Below are 26,316 nucleotides of genomic sequence, written 5' to 3'. Positions count from 1 at the left end.
CTTGCCCATTCCTTTCTCTTCAACATAATCATCCTCCATCAGTTTCTGTAACTAAATGACCTTGGGGAGATATTCAAAGGCACAAATAGCAACTGTGCATCATGAAAGTTCCTTGAAAATCCAGGTGAATCAGTGCCTGACTGCCTCTTCATTTTGGAGAGGTGCCTTTTGGATGAGGGATTATTATGCTTTTTGTATTCGTTGCAATTCTCATTAACTGTTGCATTAAGTGAGGTGGTAGCTAACAAGACTGCTTTCTAAGTATGATCTAATTTGTAATAAGAATCAGTATCTGTCCAAGAGAGCCAACAACACTTGGTATCCCTGAAAATCAAGCCTACTTACTGCAGCAGTCTGAAATCAGGTATCTTTGGTGATGGTGGTGTTTGATTGTTGATTTTTTTTTATTTATTTTTTTAATTCTGATCAAAGTGTTAACATAGGTCCTGGAGGCAGGGAAAGAAGACTTGATTTCTGCCCTTAAAATCTTAACGTCAGCAACACACACCGTGTCAGCAGGAAGACATTTTTAGATACATGATGTGCCCTGGCCATTGCAGTGCTGCCTGGTTGCATGCATGTTGTTTCAGAAGATGTGCGCACCTGTGCTTGGAATAATTGTCCTGCAAATAATAATAGTAATTGCTGTCTTAAAATCTTAATGCTCCTATGTCTGTCTGCCCAGTTTTCTTCTTTGACTGTTCTGATTTTTGTATATACTATAGATATCTAATACATCTTCATGATATTTTTTATTATGTCTAGCAGTGGTTTAGTTTATTCATAGTAAATCTCTACATATATTTCTTCTTATTCTGAGCTGCCACCAAGTGCCCTTGTCTCTGTTACAAACTCTGTTTAGGAGGAAGGCAGTTTGATAACAAGTGCATTTCGAGAAATACTTTTACTACCTTCAATTTATAGCCATTAAGGAAGCAATTGGCTGCTTGACAACTACTCTCTTTCAAATTTTTCAAGGCTTTCTGCCAAATGATTAAATTACTTCTTATCTCTTTTGTGCGTTAACAGTAGACCCAATAAGATGTGTTATAAAAAAGGATTTATTTTTATTAGTTGTGTGGTGGGCTGTTATTAAGGACTGAATAGAAATAATTTTGTCATTGAGATATAAAGCAAAACTGTGGCTCTGAACACTGTGGTATATCTTGAAATTCTGTAAGACTTAAACAAAAAAGCTCTCTATGCTTTTCATCTGTTGTTAATATTGCAACCTAAATGGTTATTTTTCCTCAGGCTATCAGGCTTTCTCTTGAGCAGTCTTTGCCTCCAGAACCAAAAGAGGAAAGCACCGAGTCGGTCAGCAAACTGCGGATTCGGACGCCCAGCGGAGAATTCTTTGAGCGACGTTTCCTGGCCAGCAGCAAGCTGCAGGTTGTCTTTGATTTTGTGGCTTCCAAGGGATATCCTTGGGAGGAATACAAGCTTCTGGGCACCTTTCCGAGGAGAGATGTGAGTAAATATCCCTTCCAGGAATAATACTGCTGCTTCTGAGTTGTCCATGTTTAGTTGACCGGTACGTTATAGGGTGGTAGAAGATAAAAGATATGCTTGTGTAAGTTAGAGTGCTGCCAAGTGCCGTGGTTGTGAGCAAGCCAGATGCTAACCTAACAGTGCTGTCACATTACATACAAAAATGCACTGTTTCCAAAGTCTGTTTCCAATGGCATTAAAAAAAATGGTCAGTTTCTGAAACAAACAATTTGTGGATCACATTTAGTGAAAACTGCTTGTAAACACTGACTGTGAGCCTGCATCTCCTGCTTCCTGTCTCACAGAAAACAGCATCAGTGGTAGCATGCTGTTTAGGTCTGTTACAGGCTGGTATTTCTAGTCATTTTATTTTTGCCATTTTGTTGCAATTTTATTTCATGAGCAGGAGGAAGGCTCAGTGTCAGATAATAAATGGTTTTGAGCTAATCAGTATCCTGTGATGAATTATTCATCCACCTGTTACATCATACAATTAAGTAATCATTTATGCTTCCTACCTCCAAATTCTGATGATGTACTTGCTTGGGACTGATTTTCAAAGTCAATACCGCATATTGCTTACAAAAACAAATTCAGTTCTGTTGGTTTATCAGTGGATATTTATGTGCTGGTTACTTGATTTCCCTCAAAATATGCCTATTACTCTACTACAATTTAACTTTCACTTTTTATCTAGTCATTCATTACCTTACAGCAAAAGTGAAAGTCAGTGGATCTAACTGTGATAATAGGAGGTGCTGCGTGAAAGGTGAAGGTAATGGGTGATACAGAGTCGACTACAAATTGAGCCAATCAGTGATGGGTGAAATACAGCAGGTTTTGGCCATACTACCCCCAGTACTGCAAATGAGTTGGGGCAGCTCTGGGCTGGGGAAATCTTCAGGTGACTAGTAAAACCATTTTTCATCAAAGGAACTCACTACCTGAGTTGCTTTTCCATTTTCTTTCTTATCACTGCCAATGGAGGAAGTTCACTAGGAATAGGGCAATAGGGCTCTGACTGGCGTGGTGACAGTAACATTTTGTAACATCAACCTATTGCTTTACCATCCGATTTGTAAGCTGTTTCAAGCAGTACAAGTACTCCAAAAGGGGAAGAAAATAATGTGATTAACAGCTATGACCTTGGGAGTGGATGTGATTTCTGAAGATTTTTGGCATAACTCTGTAAACAAGATTATTGTAGTACTTGCAGCTTTTTTTCGACCTTGTCTTATATTGAGAATCTTAATCAGTCAGACTGAGAAGGAGCATTTAGGGAATGTCATTAATCACTAACTACCTTTACTCCTTAAGCATGTGATGTTGTTTCCAGTGGAACCGTAGATTAGAAGTCAGCTGTGTTTCCGCTATTATAGATCATTCAGTTTATTCAACAGAAAATAATCTTTTACAGTCCAAACAATGTTCATGTGTATTTAAAATATTCTGCAAGTCGTAGCTCTCTGCTTGTAATACATTTGTCTTAGTACAATTTGACTTCTACAAAAACCTATGAAGACATTACTCTCTTTTTCCAGTTTAAAACCTCACTGTCTAGACTGGCTGTATCTGTATATAATCACATCCTTGTCACCATTAATTGACTGGATGGCTCAAATGAGAATGAGCAAAAAAAGAATGGAAAAGAAAACAGGCCACTAATTCAAAATGGGGTGGTACCTTCAGTAAATTTGTGAAACTACAAGAAAGAAAACACTGAGGCGGAAAAATAATTTTATGGCAGGCTACAGAGCTGTTGGTCTGTTGCAAGACCCTGTCATCTTTTTGCTATGATTCCAACTTAATAGTGCCATGTCTGAGGAGTCACATAAATGATTCATGCTGATTTGACTCAGTGGCAGTGTATGAATCTGGTTGCCATTATGACCACCAGAACTAACAGATAGAAAGTAGTCCCCAGGGGGTTTCTAACTATAAATGACATCTGCCATGTTCCACAGACTTGGAAAGCTGGAATTGTTTAAGTCCACAAAGAGAAAAGTTTTGTTTGTTTGTTTAAAAAATGAAAAGAAAAGATGAATGCACTGAAAGCATGCTAACTACATTTGTTACCTTAAGCTTTGTGGCATACAGCCTCTTAAAAGTGCAGTGTAAGTTGTCAAGACCCCTCTGCTGCGTGTGTCACAGACATCCATTGAAGTCTGTGGAAAAAAAAAGTTTGCAGTGCTTGTGCTCAAGAAGAAAAAAGATAACATTTAAATTGTCTTTGTAACATTTTTGAAAGAAAAAAAAAATTGTTTTGAAGTTATCAGAATTACTTTGTGGAGCATTCACTGCAGCTTGATGAAAACATCTCAAGTTAATAATCTTTCTTCTCTCCTAATCTGTATTACAGTAACATACACACTCTCAGAAGTCTCAGACTTATCTAAATGAGGGGATTATCTCCAAGCAAATCAGCATTTTCTGGTGGGAAACTTGTCAGAAGAATTTTTACCTGTTTTTCAAAATATGCTTTTCAAAGCCATCAGTCCTGATACATTGAAGTATTTTCGCTTCTTTGGTAAATAAAAATTCATTAGATCTTAGTTCTATGTTCCAGTTGCTTACACAGATATCCTTAGCTAACTTAAAGTTGGTATCATAACCCTACTGTAAATACAAACTTCTACACATGAGTAAATACCCAGATTAACCTTTTCTAGACACCACTTGTAGTTTTTAAAGCAGCAGTGACATTCCAAAGCATTTAAGCACATGCAGCAACTTGTTATTGGGTCTTTGTCACTGACTGTGTTGTTCTTTCTACTAGCACTGAAATTAGATATTAACCACCTCCTTTCTCAGTACCTTAACCAAGACAGGACTGCATACCTTACCAGCAAGGTATTCCACACTAGTAGGCTGAGCCAGCAGGTAATTTGTTCCTCTACATTTGAAAATGTTTGGCAAGCACATCTTTCTGAGCAAAAAGCAGTAGTACAAGTTCTCTGCCTTATTCTTAAATGCACCTGCAAAGGCTTTATGGAAGTAAATGAATATGCTGTTTAAATGTGTGTGCTGATTCTAGATTTATAGTCCTTTTTCTTCCAACAGTCACTCCAATCTTCAAAATGCATTCAACTATAACAGAAAAGAGCTTACACTGAGCATATTAGCATGCTCAGTCAACTTTCTCTTCGAATTTTTTTAATCAAGGCCCTTTCTCTCAAAAGCCTTCCCAAACACTAATTTCACAAGTCATCTCAGCCTGCTTTCTGCAGGTCTGTCTTCTCCCACAACTCTGTAGACCTTCTGTGTGACCGGTTCCTCACTTCCTTCTGTGGAGATCTGCAGAAGTATTCCTGTAACTCTTTAATGTCTTGTAGACTGGGCGTTTGATCATGCTGTAGAAAAAAAGCTGAAATGAAACAATCTAGTTGAAGCTGTACTTCAGCTGAACAAATTCGCCCAGATGAGTGCTGTAGGGATTAATGGTACATTTGTAGAAGTTTTGCGGTTTGTATCAGAAGGTGAGGTCCTGAAATGCTCTCACAGGTCCATCTCATTAACAAATAAAGACTGAGCTTACCAATTTCATCTAAAAAATCAAAGCTACAGCGTACAAATTCTTCTGCTCGTTTCTCCTTGAAGTGGAACATCAGTTATGAATTTGGAATAATGCATTTTGCAGACTGCATTAGAGACTTAAGCTTTTTATTTACTGTATCTGGAAGCCCTAGTAAGCCAACATTCTACAGTATTTCACATTTTGTTTTTCTGAGGCAGAGCTTAGGATCAGGTGTCAGTTAAGTCACTTAGGGTTATTTAAATGCATTTAAAATGTTGCTTAATAATTCAGAACCAGTTTGCTCTGTTTAGAGTATTAAGATTTTTTAAATCCTTTTAATTAACCAATTTCAACAGCAGTTTGAATAAACAGAAACAAAAATCTGTGTCCCTTGAAAGCACAGCAAATGAATTTAACTCAAGTCACATGTCAATTTAAATTAGGTACAATCTGGATTTCAGCAAGTTTGGTGCCAAACCATTCTTCATGTTGTGTAGAAATACAGAGTTAGACAAAGCCAAATAAGATTGTTCATTTCACTGTTCTGGTGGGAGAAATCCTTTTTGACTCCCACGGTGAAAATGCAGCAACAGGATTGTAAGTTAAGCATCAGTACTCAACACTCATCTGAACAGGTGACTATCCTCTGATATTCTCCAAAGGGTAAAGTTATGATCTCTGTACAGCTGTGCTAGGTAGTTTAGCAATTTTGTGTACTTCAGTCCATTCTAGAATCCATTCTTTGTATGAACTGTTCTGCATTGCACCCAGTGCAAACTAATTCCTTCTAATAATTTGCTTTTAAACTCATTAGGTAGTTCCTGAAAAAATGCATGACCAGGACCACTTCTCAATTTTAACATCATCTTGATAGAAAGAATGAAGAAATATTTAGCTGGAGAGAGGATTCGTGCAGTATCGTGGTTATACCTAATAGCAGTTTTAGTATTTAGTCACTCACATAATCTGGGAAAGGAGCTTGAACAAGGAGGAATTCAGAAGGACAAAATGTAACGATTCACATAATTTAAGCAATAATATTAATTATATTTCCTACTATGTAAAATAGTGCCTATTTGTTTTCATTCACAATAATCTGAAATTATTCAGGGCAATATATCTGATGATGGCATGTAATTATCAACTTTATCTAATTTGCAGGAGGCCACAGACACAGAGTTAGTCATCCCTCCTCCTGGCAATTAAAACTGTCATTATGTCAGTACTACCTGCCCTTGCTTTTTCTCTCTTTGAGGATATATTATTTTATTTATTCAAGCAGCTATGTTTAGCTTAGTTAAGACACTGAGAATTTGTCTAAGTAAATTGGCCATAGCAGACTAGCATATTCCCGTGCCTCTTCTAAGGGCATGATTTCTGGTCTTTCTTCCTGTTCGCTGTTAACAGCAGAGCGATGGGACTGATAACTTTGGAATTCCAGAGGGCTGGAGCACGTATAGTTGCAAGCAGAATGCTGAAGCTCTTGCAATCCTTATGTTTTGTTGGTTTTGGTAAGTTTGTTGCTCACACAGAGTAGTGTCACATTCTTTCAGCCAACACCTACAGAGGGAGTAGTTGATATTCTCATCCTGAAGTTGATGGCAGTACTTGTAGTTCCTGACATTATAAGAGAGTAGATGCTCCTTGAAATGTAATGTCTGTTTTTGTGCAAATGTAATTTCTATATATGTAGTAAAAAAATCTGTAAGTATTATAGAAAAGATTTCCATGTTTTCTTCCAAGAATGAAAGATTTGATCAGCTTCTTTAGAGCTAGTGTTTGCATAACTGATATCTAAAGAGAAAGATTAAACCACTTCTTATATAAAGTCACTGAAAGGAAATGTAAAAGTTTGTTTACTCTAAAAATAATTGTGTTCTGTAGGTGAGTATAGTTTCTGATCTCGTATGACAACTGTCTGAATATGGGGAATGTTTAACTAATGTTAGCAAATAGGAGTGCATGTCAGATAAGCTGTTCTACTTAAGACTCACTGAAGTAAGCATTCACCAGAGAACTGAATGCTCAGTGCTGTATGTGAGCTCTTAGTTGAGTCATCCTCATTAGTTAACCCAATGACTAATACCAGCCACGTGATTAATATATTCCATCCAAGCACATCCCTCTGACCAGAAGTGTTCTTTTATTCAGCACTGCACCATTTTGCACGTGTTATTGTTAAGAGGAAGATGCCTTAGTTAAGCTGCAGAGCTTTGCTGTTGGGTATGGCATGATACAGCATAAAGTAGCTCAAAGACATCTTTTACTTTTTTTCTGCAGAATTTGTGCTGAATGTCAGTTTTGCAGTTTTATTCCCCTCGTAGGAAGAAAATGTAATGATAAAATACCAATAAAGAGCCTTTGTAGTACTATGATACTAAGAATGCTGTGTCTGCTTACCAGAAAATTTAATGATCTCCTGCTGTTTTGGTAATTGCATAAGTAATACATCAGACTAAATCACCAAAGCAGTCTTAGGCGCACTTTTCATTCTATTTACCTATCTACCACTCACAATGTTATACAGTAGATACCATTGTGCTAGCTGAACATCTTAATCCTTTGAACTTGATAAAAATCCTTTTGGATTGTTTTTCCATGCAGTTATAATTAAGTTCATATGAATCCAATCATGGATCGCTCTCACGTGTGTGACTGTGTTCCTATCTGTTCCCCTTCGGGACCTACGATTGCAAAGCAAAGTTCTTGCAGTATATTTGAGGCACTAAATGCGTTTGTGTGTTTGCAGACTTTCAGAAGATACAGCTTTCTTTTAGCATGTCATCAATATCTACTGTGAAAGCTACACTATTTCTGGGGCTGGGATCTGTCGTCTCTGTAGCTAGCACGTTTTTTTTAAATAATTAAATACACGAATAATGGTTAGTTTGGTATAAGCACGTTGGCAGCAGTGCCACGAGTAACAGACTGCTTTGCTCCTTGGCACAGTAGAAAGGACGCTTAACATACAAATGCTCTGATCTGTAAATGCCACTATTTAAATCTTTTCTACACTCAGCAAGAAAACTGAAAGTAAACAGTGTGAAGGTGATGGAGCTTTTCCTTTGTCAGGAAAAGAGCTGTTCCAGGCTATTCCATCAGCTTCTCTTTTTTTTATGAGAAATCACAGAGAGAATTACTAAATAGATCATTGATTTCAAACCAAACAGAAGGGATAAAAGACCAAAAAAATCTGAAGAGAGCTTTACAGCATCTCCTTCTGCACTCAGAATCTGGAGTTCTCCGTTGCTGGTCTGGGATTTGCTGGCACCAGGAGAGCTGCACCATCAGGTGTGTGCAGGCAGCTCATCCCACTCAGACACCAGCGCTAACCTCGACTTCTTGCTCTCCGTGCAACTTCTGTGATATTCTAGTACTATCACCGTTTCTTTTACGTGCATGTAAGAATGATGAGTATTTATGTCCTTTTAAGCTTTGTTCTGCAAACGTGATGTAGTTTTCCCAATTAAAAAAATTTTCAGTAGAATCATGAATTCATAATGTTGGACTTTTAAAAAGCACAAATCACTGCAACATCAAGCTTGGGCTTCTTATTTACACTGCTTATTTATACTATCATTATACTTAGTGTTTTATAAAACCAAGAAGAATACAGTTCCTATTTTTTTTCTTCATTTACTGTCTTAAAAGACAAGTAATGCAATTAAGGTTTCTGCACTGATTATAAGCTATGCAGCAAATTCTTTTCTTCTACCTGTTAAGATAAGTTGCTGGCAGTTTATACTAGATAGAGGGTATCTCAGGCAGCTGTACAGCTTTTCTAAGACTGGAATGCTTGCTCAAAGTACAGGTTATAGCATCAGTTTTCTGTCTTATCTGTATCTGTTACTTTGCTCTGTAAATATACTTATTAAATATGCTGGATCTAAAATAATGTTTTGAGAAAATCATTTGAGTGAAATGAATTGGAGTGTGATGTATCTGCATGAAGGCTTTGAAGTTAGAATGAGACTAGAGGTCTTTTAGTATGACTTATTTTTTCCTTATTTGAGATGGCTTTCTTCAATTCAGATGTAAATTATCTCAAAGTTTATTCAACTAAACCAGATCTAATTGCATATATTTATGTGAATTAACCCTACTTTTGTTTGTTGCACAAGTTGGACATATTATCTATATAACCCACAGATATTTCAATATGTGAAAAGAATTCACTATATTTATGTGTCATTCAGAAAATACAGGTTTTTTTAAACAGACCTCGTACTTTACCAGGTGTGCCTTTAAGTAATTTCTATTGCATTTATACTTTAGGAGGATTAGGAAACAGAGTAAAAGAACTCTTTGTCCATTAGATTCATTAAATGTATTCATGCGTGTGTAAATGGTATAGAGGCTGTGCTACTCAGGAATCAGATCCTTGTCCTAGGGTGGAGAGAAAAGTGAAGGGTGTGATATTTACTGCTTGGGTAAGTGTCATAATAATTGTGTATTTGATTCTTTATTTTTAAATGACCTTCCTGGGCATTAAGCCAATTATTTTGTCTTTATCTTTTCCCTGCAGAGTTGGGAAGGGTGAGGAACCACACCTTTGATAGTATAAAAGTACAGCTGTGCAGGATGCGAGCGTGCGATAGAATGGATAGGTCAGCAAAGGGGAAGACAGAAATTATACTGAAGTGATACAAGAAGGAACAAAATGTTGTTTATACTAGCAATATTTTTCACAATTGAGTCTTTTTTAAAAAAAAACAAACAGTACAAACAAGGTATTTGTTGAAAATAAAGCCTAAATAGTTAATATGTTCTTCGAGAGAAACCCAGAAATTAGCACAGCTATCCTTCAGTGGTTTTGCATAGCTGTATATCAAACTTCGAAGTGCTGCAGAAGTACTTCAAACCAACTACTCTGTGCTTAGTTGAAATAACTATCACAGAATTAATTTAAAAAATGCCTGTTGCAATAACGATTTCCTGTGCGCCAATCCAGTACAAGTTATATAGTGAAGCTCTTGGAATTAAAACCTTGGATTAAACCTTAGCTCTATTACACCAAAGCATAAGACCCTATAAAACTGTACCCGTAGATGGAAGAAAAATGCTGTTTTACCAACTGAAATGTACTTTGAAACGTTTTATACCTTGATTGCAAGATACAGCACTGACAGAAATAAGGTCTTGTTACCGCCCTCTGGGCACTTTGCTAGGAAACCTTCCCCTGAAGAGTGGCAGAGTCTGTGTAGAAAGTCATTTGCCTAAAAATGAAAACTCCTAACATACTGTTTGCTTTGGCTTTGAGTCAATGCTAAATGCATTTGCACGTTATTCTAAAGAATCCTGTGTGCTTGAATATTTAGCCATTTTGCTGTCACTTAATGTACTCTCAGCATCTCAACATTGTGCCTTTCCTTCGCCACCCCCCTCACTATGCAAATTTAGAACCCCATTTTTGGGGCTTTTATTTTACTTTTCATTATATTATAATGCTAAGAATTCACCTTAATAAAACCATAAAATGTGTGTTTTTAAATACATTTGCCTCACTAATTACTCTCACCATGGGAGTTGTGTGTAGACTCTAAAAATGCATATTTTAGTAGTAGTAAGACAAACGTTGTGGGACTTCAAAATACAAAGAAACATTTAAGCTTTTGGTATTTGATTAGCAAGTGCTGAGTGTTTAACTCAATTTATTCTGTAACCATAATCAAGAAGGCATGTAGTTGAGCATTATGGGTACCTATGTTATGAGTGAGTTCAATAGGAGCAAATGAGATTAAATATGTAAATACATGCTTAAATTATTTCCTGCATAATTGCTAATAATATGCAATAAATCTTTAAGTAATACAAGTATGGAGTTTATAGACAGTATAACTTAGATAATGTGCAGAGCTCTTTAGAGCAGAACACAGTGCAGTGACATGAGAGCAAAGTCTCAGCACTGAAATGACTCCAGAATGTGCCCTAATGCTGATGAAGCAAAGTACGCATAATGAAAATATTTTAATTCTTTGCATTGTGAAATAACCCACATAAATTTACTTAATGTAACTTATTAATATGCTACACTGGACACATCTTTGTGGGTTACAGCTCTTCTTTAATCTTTATTATACATAATTCTTTGGTTTCTAAGTCTATTCAAAAATACTTTCAAAGCATCTTAGGTTATATTTCATATGTTTACAAGAGAAACCATTTATTTTGGTACGAGATGGATTCACTAATAAGGCTGCTATTCTTTGTAGTGAACATCATGTTTACAAACCACAAATAACAAAGTAGAAGCTGCAGAAGGGTTATGGTGTGATAATTAAGTACAATGGCGACCTATATGAACAGAAAATGCCAAGGAGCTAAAACAAAGCAACAACAGCTTTGTTTGTTGACAGATGCATGAGCCATATTGTTAGTTAATTGGGTAATGGTGTAAACATTTGCAAACTCTGCTGTCCCTCAGTGAATTAAGCAGCACATTGAAATTATGGTGAAAATCTGCACAGTCCTTTTGCTGCAGGTACTCCACAATGCTTTTAAGTAACCTTCTAAGCTTCAGGTCTTTGAGGAAAGAGCATTACACGTTGTTAAAATTTGAAGTACTTGAAGTTTGCAAACCTTAGGGTTTAGATTAGGATATGAACCTTGAATTAGGATACAAATAATAATTTTTAAAATAGAAATAAAAATGCTAATAGTGAATAATTATTTTCCATAAGCTTACAGTCTAGAATATTTTTTTCATTGCCTACATTTGCTTTTCGTTGTTTTTTCATCAAATGTAGGGAAGATTTGTTTTTGTTCTCTCCTGCTTTTTCCTGCAGAAAGAGGTTGCAGGGTTTTAAAGCAGAGAGATCTAATTAGATAATAGCTTTAACTGAAAAGGAGAATTGCTTCTATCAGGTGCACAATACTTATGTGCAGTGAATTGCAGACTCCTGTTTGCCTCTCTTTCTGTGCTGGAGCGCAGTGGACTGTAGTAGAATACTAAAGCATCAAAAAATGCAACAAGATACTTAATTAGCATACCTCTGTAATCACAAACTTAAATGCACTACTTTGGCTGTTTTTTACATAACAGATTTGCTTTCTAAGATATTAACCTTTCAATAATTTAAGCGGCACCTCTGCAGGAATGCATAATTGGACTGTAGATAATAGGAATCTAAAATTGACTCTGGTGTTTTTACAAATTATTTTTCTCTTCAGCCACTTAGCAATAGCTCACCACACTACTAGAAGTGTAAGAAAATATGCCTCTGCTTTGGAAAACTAATTAATATCAGATATATATATATGCATCTGTCTCATACATGTATGTTTTAAATTCTGTTGCAGTCAGAAAGGTGAAACTATGTCGATTTTAATGGACTTAGGAAGTGATAGGCTCTTTAAAGGTAATTCATTATTTAAACAAGTATAGTTATCCAGCGAAACAAGTGAGATACAAATATATTTTAAATTTGTCTGTTTTAGTTGGGAGGGGAAGAAAAAAGACACAGTACTGTTTCTGTTACTTGGTAACAGGAGTGGTAAATTATGCATTTAAGGAAAGTACTACATTTATAATTTCTTACATTAACTCATAATATGTTGTTTGATTGAGGCTGATTTTTTTTCAAAGAATAATTTTAGAAAGCAGTGACGTGAAATGGTATAAACAAACTTAACTTCAGGAAAAACGCCCACGAGTATGGATTTGCATTTATACCCATAGCATAAAGCTATGATCTCTCACTGGAATTCTGCTGTGTTTCCACCTGCATTGTATGCATACCTTTATAATGTGAGAAGAAGTCAAGACTCCAGTAAACAATCCTATAACATGAATGTATGCATGTAACTGTGTAAATGTAAACGATACGTAGACATATTCCACTCACACTACGTATATATGCATGATATACATGCAACATAGTAGTTGGGCAGAAATGCAGTTCTGCCAGATGGTGAGCTGATGTAGCATCTCGCTGCCAGTGAAAGGAGGAAGGTCCCGCTCTCTCCCTTCTGCTTACTGCGGAGCACTTTTACTGCCTGCCTTGCACTGGACTTGGTGTTCAGTAGATTTCGTGTCAGTTCCACTCATTTCTCCACCATATTCTGGGGATTAGTGCTGACAACTTCCACGATGACTGACAGATTTCTTACAGTAAAAAATCTCAACTGTGAAGATAAGGAATTCAAAATAGTTTACTTACATGTATCTTTTCGTTCTCGTCTTTACAGGTGACCCAGCTGGATCCAAATAAATCGTTACTGGAGGTAAAACTGTATCCTCAAGAAACCCTTTTCTTAGAGGCAAAAGAATAGATCAGACAAGATTGTAGGACTAAGCATCTTTCAACAAGCCAGAGGCACAGCATCAAGAGGAACACTTCATCAGCGCCATCATCCAACTCAACTTAATGTCACAACTTTGCCTCTTGCAAGAATCCTGAAAATTTGAAATAACATAGCTACTTAAAGTTCCACGTACATGAGTATATGTTCCAACCTCGTTTAAATGAGCAGAGGATGAAATTCTGCTTTGAACACTGAACATTATGACTATGTTGCTCACTTATCATCCAGCTTTTGTTATAATTAATGCACTGTTAAAATGTGAGTGATTGTTAAGTAGAATTTTTACTCCTCAAATGCCCCTTTTTCACCAAGAAATCTTGGACATTTCTGCCTGTACTTTTGACACTAGAATGCTGTATATTTGATATCTCGCTGAGCCAGTGCTCTCATATATATGCATTTTATCTCTGTGTTTGAATTTCTACTTTGTCACCTAATTTAAAAAGGCAGAAAAAAAAAAAATAACAGGACATTCTCAGCCATGGAAATTTAACAGTATTATGGTAGAAAGCATATAATTTTTGTTAGTACTTTCTGACTTCTTTGATAAGATGTAAGGTTTTGTTTGAAGAATATAGTTTGACATATATGCGAGGTATTTATTTACTGGTTCTGCTTTGGGTCTCAGTTCTGATTCATATAGGAAGTATTTTCCATTACAATGCAGTGTGTGAAACTGCTTATTGCATGATGTGAATATTTAAATAACATTAGAAACGGCCAGGACCAGAAAGCTGGTATCTTGCCAACACTTCAGGAATCAGCCGATATTGAATATCAGCTGTTAAAAACCTTTCAAATATCAGATACAAAAGTTCTTTATTTCCCATCGAGAAAGAAATGGCAGTTCCCATGTTGGTGGTTTTCCTTCATTCTGGCGCTTGTTTGTATCCTATTACTCTGTTGTCCTAAAGCACCTTGTTTGTTTCATCAAACAATGAGTATCTCAAGAGATGGTGTAATAAGAAATCTGCCTTACTATTGCACACTTTGGACATTTTAACAGTAGATTACTGATCCCATCTCAAATTAAAGAAATCCTACTTCTGTTGTCTGAAATGTATGCACCAGGTACCTGCTGACTGATGAGGAGAAATCTGGTACTTAAAATATCTCAACCATGGAACAAACATACTGAGTCTAAGATCAGAAAGTACACTTAATGCCAAATGTGCATCAAAACAGGTTGGTTGGGGGGGGGGAGGGGTTGTTTTGTTTTGTTTGGTTTTTAAATCTGGACTCCAGGATAGTGCACCACAGCACTGCAGAATTGTCATCTACTAATCAAACTTGTTTGGTAGTGCCTGGCAAATTGTTTTCCACGTGTTTCTATGTAATACGCAGTGTTTATCATAGCAGGAGTTCTGTTTTGGAAAATTCATACTAAGCAAAAACCAACTGCATACATCTTCTAGTCTTTAGTCTTTTCTTTGGAAAGATGGTGATATAAAATTATATGTATGCCTATTATTAGGGTGTTAGTGAAGCTGATATATTGTTACCTTTACCAAAAATATAAATTTTGGAGCAGGGGAAAGCCTTATTCTACCTTTTGTAATTCTGTAATTAGTGAGTGCTACATCAGACACTTTTAGAAATGAATTATCTGTGACAAACAAAAGGTTTGGAAGTGTAAGTGAATCTTAACCATTTGCAGTTCACAAATAAAAGAATTCATAGCCAATAGAAAGATAAATGTATGTGTAATGGAAGCCTAAATGCAGATGCTTCATTCTCAACTTCTGTTTTCTTGGTAAAAGATCCACTGTTTATTAAATAAGACATTAGCATAGGTTGCAAATTGGGGTGACGCTGTTTCTACAAACAATCACAGTAACACATACAGGAGGATTTTAAAGTAATGCATATCTTTTTTTCTTTCTTCTTCTTTCTGAGCTGCTATTGAAGAAAGGAGTTGCTGAAATATTGCTGCAATTGAAAAGCAACCTTTCAGCTAACTTGTTTCTGTTAACCTGTTCCGTTTAACTTTTGTTTGATCTCACGGGCTGTTTTCTCTCGTTCAACTTTATTTCTGTATTTTGACTTTATATTCTTTACTTTGTTACTAGTTTTGTAAAGTTATCAAATGTGACTTGAATATTTGTTGAACGTGTTGAAGTCAGTGCTCCCAGGTTCTGTTAGGCCTTTTTTGTTCTAAGACAAGTTTTAGGGCTTTTTTCCCCTATTTTGTTCACATTGAAATTGAAAAATACACTGTCATTATCAAAATATTGTGTTGAGAATTAACTGGAAGTGTTGAAATTGGTGGTGTTACTGCCCTCTGGTACAGAAATCAGGAGCAGTATAGAAGGTGCATTCTGCCAAAATAAGTGTATCACTCAATTTAAATAAAGCATTTATGATTTTGGTCCTTAAATACTGATTTCAAAAAGCAGACATCTAGTCATCTTTCTAAATTACATCCTCAATGCAAGCAGTTTTCTGTCTAGAAACATTAATATTCTCTGCCATCATTTTATGCTCTCTTAAACCATGGAATTCACTTCATGTGCTCTGCTGGTTAATGCTCTCGTCATTCTACAGACTAATTTTCTAATTCAGTATTAACCTAAAACTGTAACACTTCTATTGCAGAAGTTATCCCTGATTCTACATTTTTTATCTCCAGGTTCCTCACATTAGTGGATTATCATTAATGTGATTAATGCATTAGTTTTAAGTCTTAAGGAATTACTGTTAATGAATGGAATCCTGTACAATGTGTTGGCTTTTGATATTGGCCTTCAGCGCATGATGGTGAAGTTGGGGCTGTCTTTGGCTTTTGAAGAAACTTCCTGCCTGTAGACATTGCTGTTCTAAATCTCCATTAGAGAATGTGCAGAGCACAGGTGTTTGTTGTGTATTCTCTGCATAAGCACTCTTTAATTTAGTGAGAGTGCCAAGGGAGTTTCTAATGGAGCTATGCTGGGGGTTTGTTTATTCTTTTTAATGTAGCAGAAAAGGACTTCGGCTTTCGTAAACTGTACGTACTCGGTGACATTAGAAATTTAAAATAAATTTTCAATTACAGTACTACTTCTACTAAAAAGCTATATGATTTCACTCTTCCGTGTGTGAAGAAAAGCAAAATCATTGTGACCCGGATTCACAGAAGGACTAAAGCATTTCCTTACTGAGCCTTGTGGTCGGACTCCTTAAATGACTCAGAGTAAGACTGAGGTTCCCTAGAATGAGGTCCATAACAAAAAATAAACCAAAAACCCTACAGAATACATGTAAAGAATCGCTGCCAGGCAGAACCAGAAAATGGTTACATGGGCTGACAGAAATGCTGAAGGTAGAGATGTCTGATGGACACTGTTACTCAGTGAAGCTGAAGGTTCCTGCTCTGTGCCAGCCCAGGGTGCCGCGTGCCACTCGGGGTCCACAGCTCAGAGGCCTATTAAGATAAGCATCGAGTCCTTTATTCCAACACCTGGCAGCACAAGGTACATCTTTATTTCAGTAGTGGTGGTCTTTCCATCAGTCTCCCCTGAAGTTTTTTACTGAATAGTACTTGACACTGAAGTTTTCCCAAATTGTGGCCAGCATGGGCCTGGGGAGAAACAAGCCTGAGTCTTCAGTGTTTCAGAAGACTGCTGTAAGATCACTATAGCACAGGCTACTTCTACTGTGCGAACTCACTCCCTGCTGTCAAAGCGGTTTGCCAAACAATGTAATTATTTAAGCTTGTTTAGAGGGAACGTGCAAACAGGAGTACGATTTTTCAGGTGAGTGACTGAAGTGCTTGCCTGGGATGGGCTATGCAGTCCTTTTCCAGAGACTGTTCATTGCAGTCCTTTTCCAGAGACTGTTCGTTGCAGTCCACTGCTTGGTGTGTGCATACCAGTACCAGCAAAAAGCAGAAGATGAAGCAGAGAATGAAGAGGAAAGGAGCACAGGAACGTTGCTGCTCCTGCTGCTGATTACACTACTCATTCCTGTTGGATTACATGGATTATGGGCATGAGCAAAGCTCATGGATACCCTTGCAGAATTGGGGTTTGGTTCAACACCATTCATAATTTTGAAGACCACTGTTATACCTTCGTAATTCTCTCATCTCTGAATTTGAGGAGCTCTTAGTTCATGGGTCTGCTTCATGTATAAGGTCAGTCTGGGTGGGGCTCTGAGCAACCTGCTCAAGCAGTAGATGTCCCCGTTCATTGCAGGGCAGTTGGACTAGGTGACTTTTAAAAGTCCCTTCCAACTCAAATGATTCTATGCTTCTCTTTTTGTATGTTTTTGCCTTCCCCGTATCATTTCTAGTATGTCCTATGCTGAGTGAATAAATTTCATGCCATCTTCCACGAAAGACAGGACTTGTATCAGGAGCTTACGTGCTGTCCTGGTGACACTGGTGACATCATTTTATTCTCAATTCCTTCTCCAATAATTCTTTTTTTTCTATTTGTCCCTGAATACTACTACACTTTCTCACATAAATATCCACAAAAAACCTACAATGTCTGTCTTAGATGGTAACACCTGTTTTAGGAGAGAGACCCATCTATAGAGTCAAGGCTATTCAGACTTCCCCAAATACACGAGCTTTACACAAGCATGTTACATGATTGCTGCACATCAAAATACTTTTAGAATGCCGTGTCATTATCTTAAATTTAGTATTCACTTTTGAATTTCAAGCAAATAAAGCAAATGGTATAAAGATTTTGCTAGCTGAAGCTTGTACCTTAGTCAGGGCTTTTCTCTGTGGATTCTTTATATGTGTAATAAGGGCTGAAGTTGTGCTGCAGCCTTAATACAATTCAGTTAAAATGTGACTCAACTGCTAGTTATAAAAGTAGACTTCATTAGTTTTTGTACTAAAAATAAAACTATTGGCTAGCAAAATCAGTATTTTGTACTTATTAGCAATGAATTTTGTGTTCTGTTTTCCCAACTTCATGCTGTGACAGCCTTCCACAGTTCAGTGCTATTCATTTTTGATCCAGTCACCTTGAGTGAGTCTGTATCATTCATTAATACCTTCGCCTCACTGCCGATAGTGTTTCCCAGGTACTGTATGAGCACCTTAAATAACACAGATTTCTACAAAGATCCCTGGGCACACTGCTGGTAACCCTTCTTGCTGTTAAACCCTGCTTACTACTTCCAGCTATCACTCTTATTTCTCTTGATAAAAGATGTTTTCACTGCAGTAAATGTTACTGCAGACGACCAGCTTAGCTTTCCTGCAATTGCCCTACTTTCATTAAGTGCTCCTTTTACACCCTGAAAATATGTGAGTCCAATTATCTTTCTGGCAGGCTTCCTATTTCTGATATTTTTAATTATCTTTTACACCTTTGGCAGTAGTTCCTCAAGATCTGTAGGTTGTTTGGTGTATTCCAGAAGTTAACGGTCATGTTCTCTTCCTTCTCCTCACATGAGTCTGTCTTGCAGTTACATCCTTCACTGTGCTGGCTTATGTGGCTCAATCACTGGGGCCTGGGGGATGGGGAAGAGAAGGGGTGAGATTCTAGAGTCTTTTTAAAATTAAATCTATATGTATTCTGAAGATCTAGGACAGTATCTTCAAATATGCTTATTCTTTTAACTGTGACAATTCAATTTCACTTTAGTATCTTCCTCTTCATGTAGTTTTCTTTGATTGAAAAATTAATTCTGTTTTTTTTTGTTTGTTTGTTTGTTTTTTTTAAGTAAAATACTGAATTTGAATATATTTTCATTCACCACAAAAAGTGTTTGGTATCATTTTTATTGCTTCTGTACTTTATTTAAGCTATTCTTGCAGTCTCCATTAGCGTGACTTGGTAGCATTCATAACTACATCCTATTCCTGATCTTGCCTTCCCAAAATTTACTGAGATTGAAAACTTGTTTGAAACTTCAAGTTCTGTTTAAGCCATTTTAAGTGTCTCACTATTATTCTAGTGTGCACGTAGAAACATTTCTCATTTAGTCAGATCCATCTGCCCTTTTTATATGGCCTGATTAATTTGTACTTTTGTTTGTGTAAGGAAAAGGAAGCATTTCCTAGAAGTGGTGGCAACAGAGAGATTCTTGGACCACAGTCATAAACTGACATCTACAGAGGAACTGAAATGATTTTGAGATCTATTTCCAAATACCCAGGGATCTTTTCAGCTTGACTGTAGGTGTTACTTTGGCTTTTTTGTTTTTACTGTAAGTATAATCAGATAGTTGCAGAGAGCTCTTAGTTACTGAAAAATACTTCAACATCTTTGTGATTTAGGCAAAGGAGAATAGCAAGGCATTGTGTGGCTGTTGCTGTATTGTGCAATGCAGCAGGAAAATGAAATGAACTGACACTTAGAAGATAACAGTTCCTTGTAAAATTTGTTCAATTCATTTTAACTTTCAGTTCACTGTTGTTCGCTGGTCACATGTAAAAATGTTTTATGCACATGAATTGAAAGCATCAAAGTATTCTCAACTGGAAAGTCTTAGTAGATGTAAAACTTTCCTTTCTTGCTATGAGCAATTTCAAGGCAAATGTGCTGTTTACTCCTCAGACAAAACACTGTGGCAGATACAGAATTCCTTCATTGCTACCAGTATTTTAGATGTTTTCAAAGGTATTTTTTTTCCTTCAGATAAAGTTTATTATCACGTTTCCCTCCTTTTCATGAGGTAATCACTGTACAGGGGATATATTTCATATCAATCAAAAAGGACTGTATTCAGAAGAGGATACATTCTAACCTCTTAAACCTCTTCTCTTGAGAACTCCCAGTTTTGCTTAAGAAACACCTTCCTGTTTTTATTAGTGTTTATTCAGCTCCCATCGCTGTCTGCTTCTGGAATCAAACTGATTTCCTTCCAATATTGCTACTTTTTTTTTTTTTTTTTTTTTTATTGTAACAAGAATGCTACTAATAACAGCAATAATCGTTGAGCGAAGAAGAAGTGAAGTTAGCACTATTTAATTCCAGTCTAGTGGCCATTTGGTGCCTGACTCATTGAGGTCAAATTTATCAAATACTACAACGATGTAGTAAAATAATTTCCCATCAGCAGAGCTCTCTCCTTAGGAGACCAATTAAACTAACTTTGCCGCATCTACGCACTCCTGGGTTTGTGAAAGGGGCTGGGCACAGCAGGACAAGAATCAAGCTCACAAATGAAGAGCAGTCAACACAGAGTAATATGGAAGGAAATTGTACTGTCAAAATGCTACTGAAGAGTAAAGCATTGTTACAGAAATATTGTTGTTTGATCTTTCCCTTTAGAATTTCAGTTTCTGTTGGGTTTCTTCTTTGAAGAAATGGTTAAAAACATTATACAAATTGAGATTCTTTTTTTTTAATTGCTGGCTCATGAGAATTTTATAGCAAGGAGGAAGTGGAACTGATTGCCTTCAAAGAGTAATTGAGACTTTTCTTTTAAAATCTTTCTGTTACCGTAATCACAGCTATTTTTAATTGCAGCCAGTGCACTTATTTCAAATGGGTGAGGGAAAATAACAACAAAAAAGATTGTCAGGTTATGTAAATATCACCAAGGAAAAGACCTAACAAAGGTGGTAGGATTCATATTAGTTTAACAGAATAGGACCCAAAACTTCATGCACTCTGTACAACGTGGTGGTGTTTGTATACATCATTGCTTAAGCACTGCAGGAAAAAATGTTCTGAACTGAAGGGGAAATAAATGATTTTTTGGAGAATATGTTGTAATTAATAACGAAAAAGAGGTCCTGTTCTTATATAATGGTATTATCCAAACCTGTAATTACATGAGAGAAAATAACATTTCGACGTGGAGCTACTGTAACTTCTCAACGTGAGCCTTAGGTCCGTAGCGTGTGATCTCGGGGACTGAAGGTTCTGCTGCAGCACTGCTCACCAGAAAGGGGAGCAAAGCGCAAACACAACCCACCTCTCTCTGGAGGATTTCTTTGCACTTTGCGCTGTCTGCGTTCATGGAAGACCTCGCAGGGTAAGCTGTGCCTTTCTTCACCCGGAAGGAAAAAAAAAAAAAAAAAAAAGAAAAGAAAACGAAAACGAAACAAAAGTTTTCCAAGTTTGCCTGCTTTGCTTTAGTTTGGTTTTACTTTCTGTGGTGATGATGTCGTTCAGCGTCTCCTGAGTTCAGCCCTTTTGGGTAACTCGGGTAGTAGCAGGCTCCTAATGTGACTCCGCTAGGGCTTCTACACGAGGTTGTGACCGCTCCCCGTCTTTCCCGCCGCTGTCCGCCGGCAGCACGTAGGGGAGCTGAGGAGCGGGGTGCTGCGGGACCCGTGCGATGCCACCTCCGTGTCCCCACCTCCCGCAGCCTCGGGCCGCCCTTTCCCTCCGTGTTTTCTGTGTCGACCGGACGTTTCCGGCGCCTCTCGCGCTTCGCTACGGGGATCGGCCTTCCCGCCTCCTGCCGGCGCGAGGGGAGCCAACGGTTCCCCTCTCAGAGCCCTCACAGAGCGCTGGGCGGGAAAACAGCTCCTCGGGCGGGGAGCGGCGGCTGGGGAGCCCTCGCACACGGCGGGATGAGGGAAAGCAGCAGGCAAACCGCGGCCTCGCACCTCGGGCTGCCTCGTGGGGAGGCGGGGAGGGAAGCGCTCCCTCGCTTCATCCCTCGTATTTATCCTCCGCATTCTGGTGGGATTGCGGGGCTGCCGGGGCAACAAGCGCCGCGGGGCGGGGAGGGAGGATCCTCGGGCAAATCCGAGAGGAACCGTCAGCATCGCGAATAAAAACGAAAGGCTGAACGCGCCATTCGGGTAGCGGAACGGTTGGGCAGGGCGGCAGCCGGTGGGGCCCTTCGCTACGCCCTGCCTCGCTCCTTCGTTCCCCGCAACGCTTTGCGGCTCGACACGCTCGGAATCAGAGCGGTTGTGACATTTCGGTGGCGGCTCATTGTGCGGAGCACTTAAAGTTTAAAAAACAAGCCCCATAGAAGCGGAGGGGCTTAAAGCAGCCCCCTTTGTGGGGCGAGACATAGAGTTTTGATTCGGGACAATGGTGTTTCTCAAATTTCTTCCAAAAACCTGCACCCCATCTGTGATCTCAATGAAATCGCTTTTCTCTCTGCCTTCAATTCATTTGGCAAAGGCGAAGCAGATGCGTGGGACGGGGTCTGAATTTTAATCATTCCGTTTTACCTGAAACAAAACGGCCGGTCCTTTTTACCATGTGTTTGAAGTTAGGGGACGGGCAGGGGGAATATAAAATATCATTAAAAAGCCCTCGGATCGTTAGAGAGCTGACGAGAGCCTCGTTAATGAAGCTCGCGGAGTGCCCCGTGGCGAAGTGCCGGAACGGAGCGGAGCGTTCCCGGCTCAGCCCCGCGCCGCCGCTGCCCGCTACCTGCGCGCCGTGCCTGTGCGGCTGCGGCACCCGCGCGTGTCCCGGCGGAGCCCCGCAGAGCCCCGCGGGCACCGGGCCGTGCTGGGAGCGCGGAGCCCCCCGGCACAGCGCGTTTAGCTGGCGATAAGGTGCGAAGGGAGAATCGTCTGTCGCTTTAATCCGTGCCCGAGGGGCTGGGAAATAAAAAGACAGAGTGGGGGGTGGGGGTGGAGGGGGAAGGAATGGACTCAAAGAGGCGAAAATCCACGCAACCGCTGAGGGAATGCCGGGGCGCAGCTCTGCTCCCGTTCGCCCCGCCGGCTGGCACCGAGTCGGCGACAAACGCCCTGCCAGGGCCGGCAGGAAGGCAGAAGGGTCCCACCCCGCGCGGCACCCCATTGCCGCTCCTTCCTCTCCCCCGGGAAGCCGCAGCCCCGAGGGACCGAACCCCGGGTTGTGGGTTTTTGCTCCGGCGCATGGGGTGGAGATGCTAGGGGGGGGTGAGAACAACTTCGCTGCGTGCGCCGTTCTCCTGTCCGTATGTGTGCGTGTGGATGGGCACAAGCGCCGAGAGAAAAGAAATTTTAGAGTAACAACTAAAGGCTTTCTTGTGCAGTTATTTTAAGGGCTTTGTTCAGTGCCTGAAGGGGGATGCGCCCATTTGTTCGGGAGGGGATTCATCACATGCCCCTTTCATGTGAACCAGAGGTTAACAACCTAATGAGCACTTGGTGAAGAGATGAAGCGTGTAAAGAGCCCGATTTTCCCAAATCCCGGCCTGCCGTCTCGGGGCTCCGTGGCTCCAACCTCCGCCGCCGGGTCGGCCCCGCAGCCCCCGGCCTCGGCGCTCGGGCGGGCGGCGGCAGCCAGCGGCCCCCGCGCAGTGCCCCGCCGGGAGCCGAGGTCGGCCCCGCCGCTACATATGTTGGGTCAGGTCTGCCCATTGTCAGCGCGTAAAAAGGTGTAAAAACTCCATCGGCTGTAGCTTTTTTAAAGGGAGGGCTTACCCTGGATTTGTTGCATAATGGATTGTTTAAAAAAAAAAAAAAGAAAAGTAGAGGGTTGAATTAAAACTGTTCCCTAGTCACTTTTAATTAGACCACTCTATTTAATTAGCAAAGTTAAAACACGCAATTAAAATTAGCTCAGTTTAACACATATTAAAGGAAATGGGGGACGCGGCTCCGGCTCGTGTTAAAGCCAAGTGGAGGCGAAATGGCGCAGTTCGCGTGGAAGCGGCGGTGCTCGGACTGCCGAGCGCGGGCCGCTCCCGGTTCCGTAACACCGGCCCTGAGCAGCAGCACCCCGACCCCAATTGCGCCGTCGGGAGACGGAAGCAGCTCCTCCGGGCTGCGAACGCAGGGCGGGGTGTTGGTAAAGCCCGAAAGCCCCGTGCTGGGCTCAGCAGTCCGAGCGGGGCGACGCGGAGCCCCGATTTACCGCTTATTCCCTTCCACGAGTCTCCTTCCCTCGTCTCTTTTTCCTCCCCCACTGGGAGCGGAGAAATGGAGTTAATAATGTTTCGGATAGAGGAGAAGTCCGGGACGACGGGACCCCCTCTGGCGCGCCCCGCCCGGGACCGGGACTCGGCAGGGCCGGGAGGAATGCGAGTCCTTCCTGCTGGGGGAGGGTAATTTCCATCCATGTAATATTGGTTTGGGGATAATTACTTTTAATGTCAAAAAGATTTAGTTTAATATCATCTCTATTAGGCTGCTGGGCGGATAATTAAAAGTGAAGATGATAGCAGCAGGGAAACAGATGGCATTTGCTTACTTTGATTCAGTAGGTAAATAATGAAAAAGTCAATGGCAAACCCCCTAGAACAATTGAAACCTTCGAGAGCACCAACATTAGCGGGTACTTACAAACCGTCTTCCGCTAAGAACGAGATGAAAATACACGAATCGAGAACTATATTTCTCTGGGCTGCTTCCGGCCGTGCGTGTCTGCCTTCCCGGCCCGGCAGCCAATGGCCGCGCTCTTTTTAATTAAGATTTTACGGCTGTAATTGGGGGAAGATGCGGCCGCACCGCTGCGTGCGGCCCTCTCCAAGTTTTGCACGGAGCTGCGGTGCACAGGGAGGGTTTGTGGGGAAACCGAGCGGGAGCGAGGAGAGAAATAAACAGCGGGAAATTCGGTACTAAATTACCGAATGAGGAAAGAAAAAAAAAAAAAAGGAAAGAAAGAAAAGAATGGAAAAGCTCATGTTGAGTTGTGTCGAGCTGTCAGGATGTACAGCGCTGTTCTGGAGGCTGCCAGAGCCCGGCACAGTGGATCACGAAGGGCACGCGCGGCTCCGCAGTCGCTGCCGGGACCGCTCGTCCTCCGGCCGTCCCGTGAATGGGCCGCGGCCGAACCGCGCTGCGGGGCTTCGGGGCCGCGGTTCAGTGCGTGCGGAGGTGGATCCTCCCCGCCTCGTCCCCGCGCTGCGGGACCCCGAAGCGAGCAGCCCCCGAGACAGACCCCAGGGGTGCCCCGACGTCGCCCCGTGCCTCGTCAGGGGATGCGGAGCGGCGGCCCCTTCCGCACGCGCACGCGGCTCTGCGGGCCGGAACGCGGCTGAGGGAAACCCGACCGCCCCAAAGCACGGCTTTGTGTCCGGGCTGATCCGCAGCCAACGCGGGTTTTGTGCGAATAAAACCAAAGGTGCGCGCCGCTCGTCCTGTTTCACAGGTCTGGGATTGTGAGAGCTACCGAGGCATTGGAAGGAATGGTTACTGTTAAAATACCTCTGAAAAGTGACAGTCAGGGTCCGGGCTCCTGTTTGTTCGGGACACTTTGTACGAAAGCGGCGAGAATCATTGGAACCCGTTTGGAAAGGTCGCTTTGGGCGGCCGGGCTGGGAGGAGGCGGCTGCGGGATTCGGGATTCGTCTGGGGCCGCACTGGGACGGGGAGCCGGCCGGGCCGGTAAGGGGCAGCCCTGCCGCCGGGAGCCTTCCTGGGGCTGCGGAGAGAGCAGGGCGTGGGAACCCGTTAAAATGTCGTGGTAGAGCCGGGCAGCTCTGACAGGCGTCTGCGGCGTTGCTGAGACCCGGGGCTGCGGTCTATATTCTTGCGATGAATATACGTATTTTTTCTAAATAACAGTTGAATATTTCTGTGTTGCATTCGTACTAATATTTGAAAACAAACAAACAAACAAACAAACAAACAAGCAAACACAAACCAACCCGCGCCCGGGGAAGCGTTGGGGATGGGAGTGTCTGCAGGGCTGCCCTGGGACAGAGGCGAGGAGGGCGTAGCGGTGTCCGAGCGCAGAGCGCTGCGTTCCGCCGTGCCGAGCCCACACGGGCACCGCCGCGCTGCATCAGCCCCGGCGCGGTGCGCGCTGCCGGGGTGAAGGAGCCGCGCAGTGCTCACGGTGCTGAAAGCCCATCGCCGTTTACAATCTGACCTAAGAGTGAGGCTCCAGCAGCAATCGCGGCGTCTCACAAGCTGCTGAGCAGCTTCGTGACTTTCTTTTATTTCGTATTTTTTTCTCCCGTGGCTATTTCCAAAGTAGATCACTTACAACCGCCGTGAGCGGCACGAATGCCTCAGCTCTTTCGTTTATAGCGAAGCTGAAAGAAAAGAGAAGTGGGAAGAGAACGGACCGCGTCCGGTGCCACCGACTGCTGCGGCAGAGAGGGGGGGAAAACGAGATCTGCGGGAAATTAACAGCAAAAACACAGCAAAGTGCCCGGAGGAAGAGGGGACTTCTTCCTGCTCTCTCTCCGTACAAGTCAATATTTTA

General features: G+C 40.9%; 1 protein-coding gene across 1 annotated transcript in view; it reads left to right on the top strand.

The window, feature by feature from the left end:
- Positions 1-16,342, top strand: part of FAF1 (Fas associated factor 1) — a 144,906-nt gene extending 128,564 nt beyond the window's left edge. The window contains exons 18-19 of the mRNA XM_085231272.1: positions 1,255-1,470; positions 13,193-16,342. Of these exons, the coding sequence (XP_085087398.1) occupies positions 1,255-1,470; positions 13,193-13,276 (300 nt within the window). The 3' untranslated portion in view covers positions 13,277-16,342. The remainder of the gene's footprint in view (positions 1-1,254; positions 1,471-13,192) is intronic.
- The last annotated feature ends 9,974 nt before the right edge of the window (positions 16,343-26,316 follow it).

Source organism: Meleagris gallopavo, chromosome 10 (genome assembly GCF_905368555.1).
Source record: "Meleagris gallopavo chromosome 10, MGAL_WU_HG_1.1, whole genome shotgun sequence".
In the NCBI taxonomy this organism is placed as follows: domain Eukaryota; kingdom Metazoa; phylum Chordata; class Aves; order Galliformes; family Phasianidae; genus Meleagris; species Meleagris gallopavo.
Note: the sequence above shows the minus strand (reverse complement) of the source record. Positions and strands in the feature narration are given on the sequence as shown.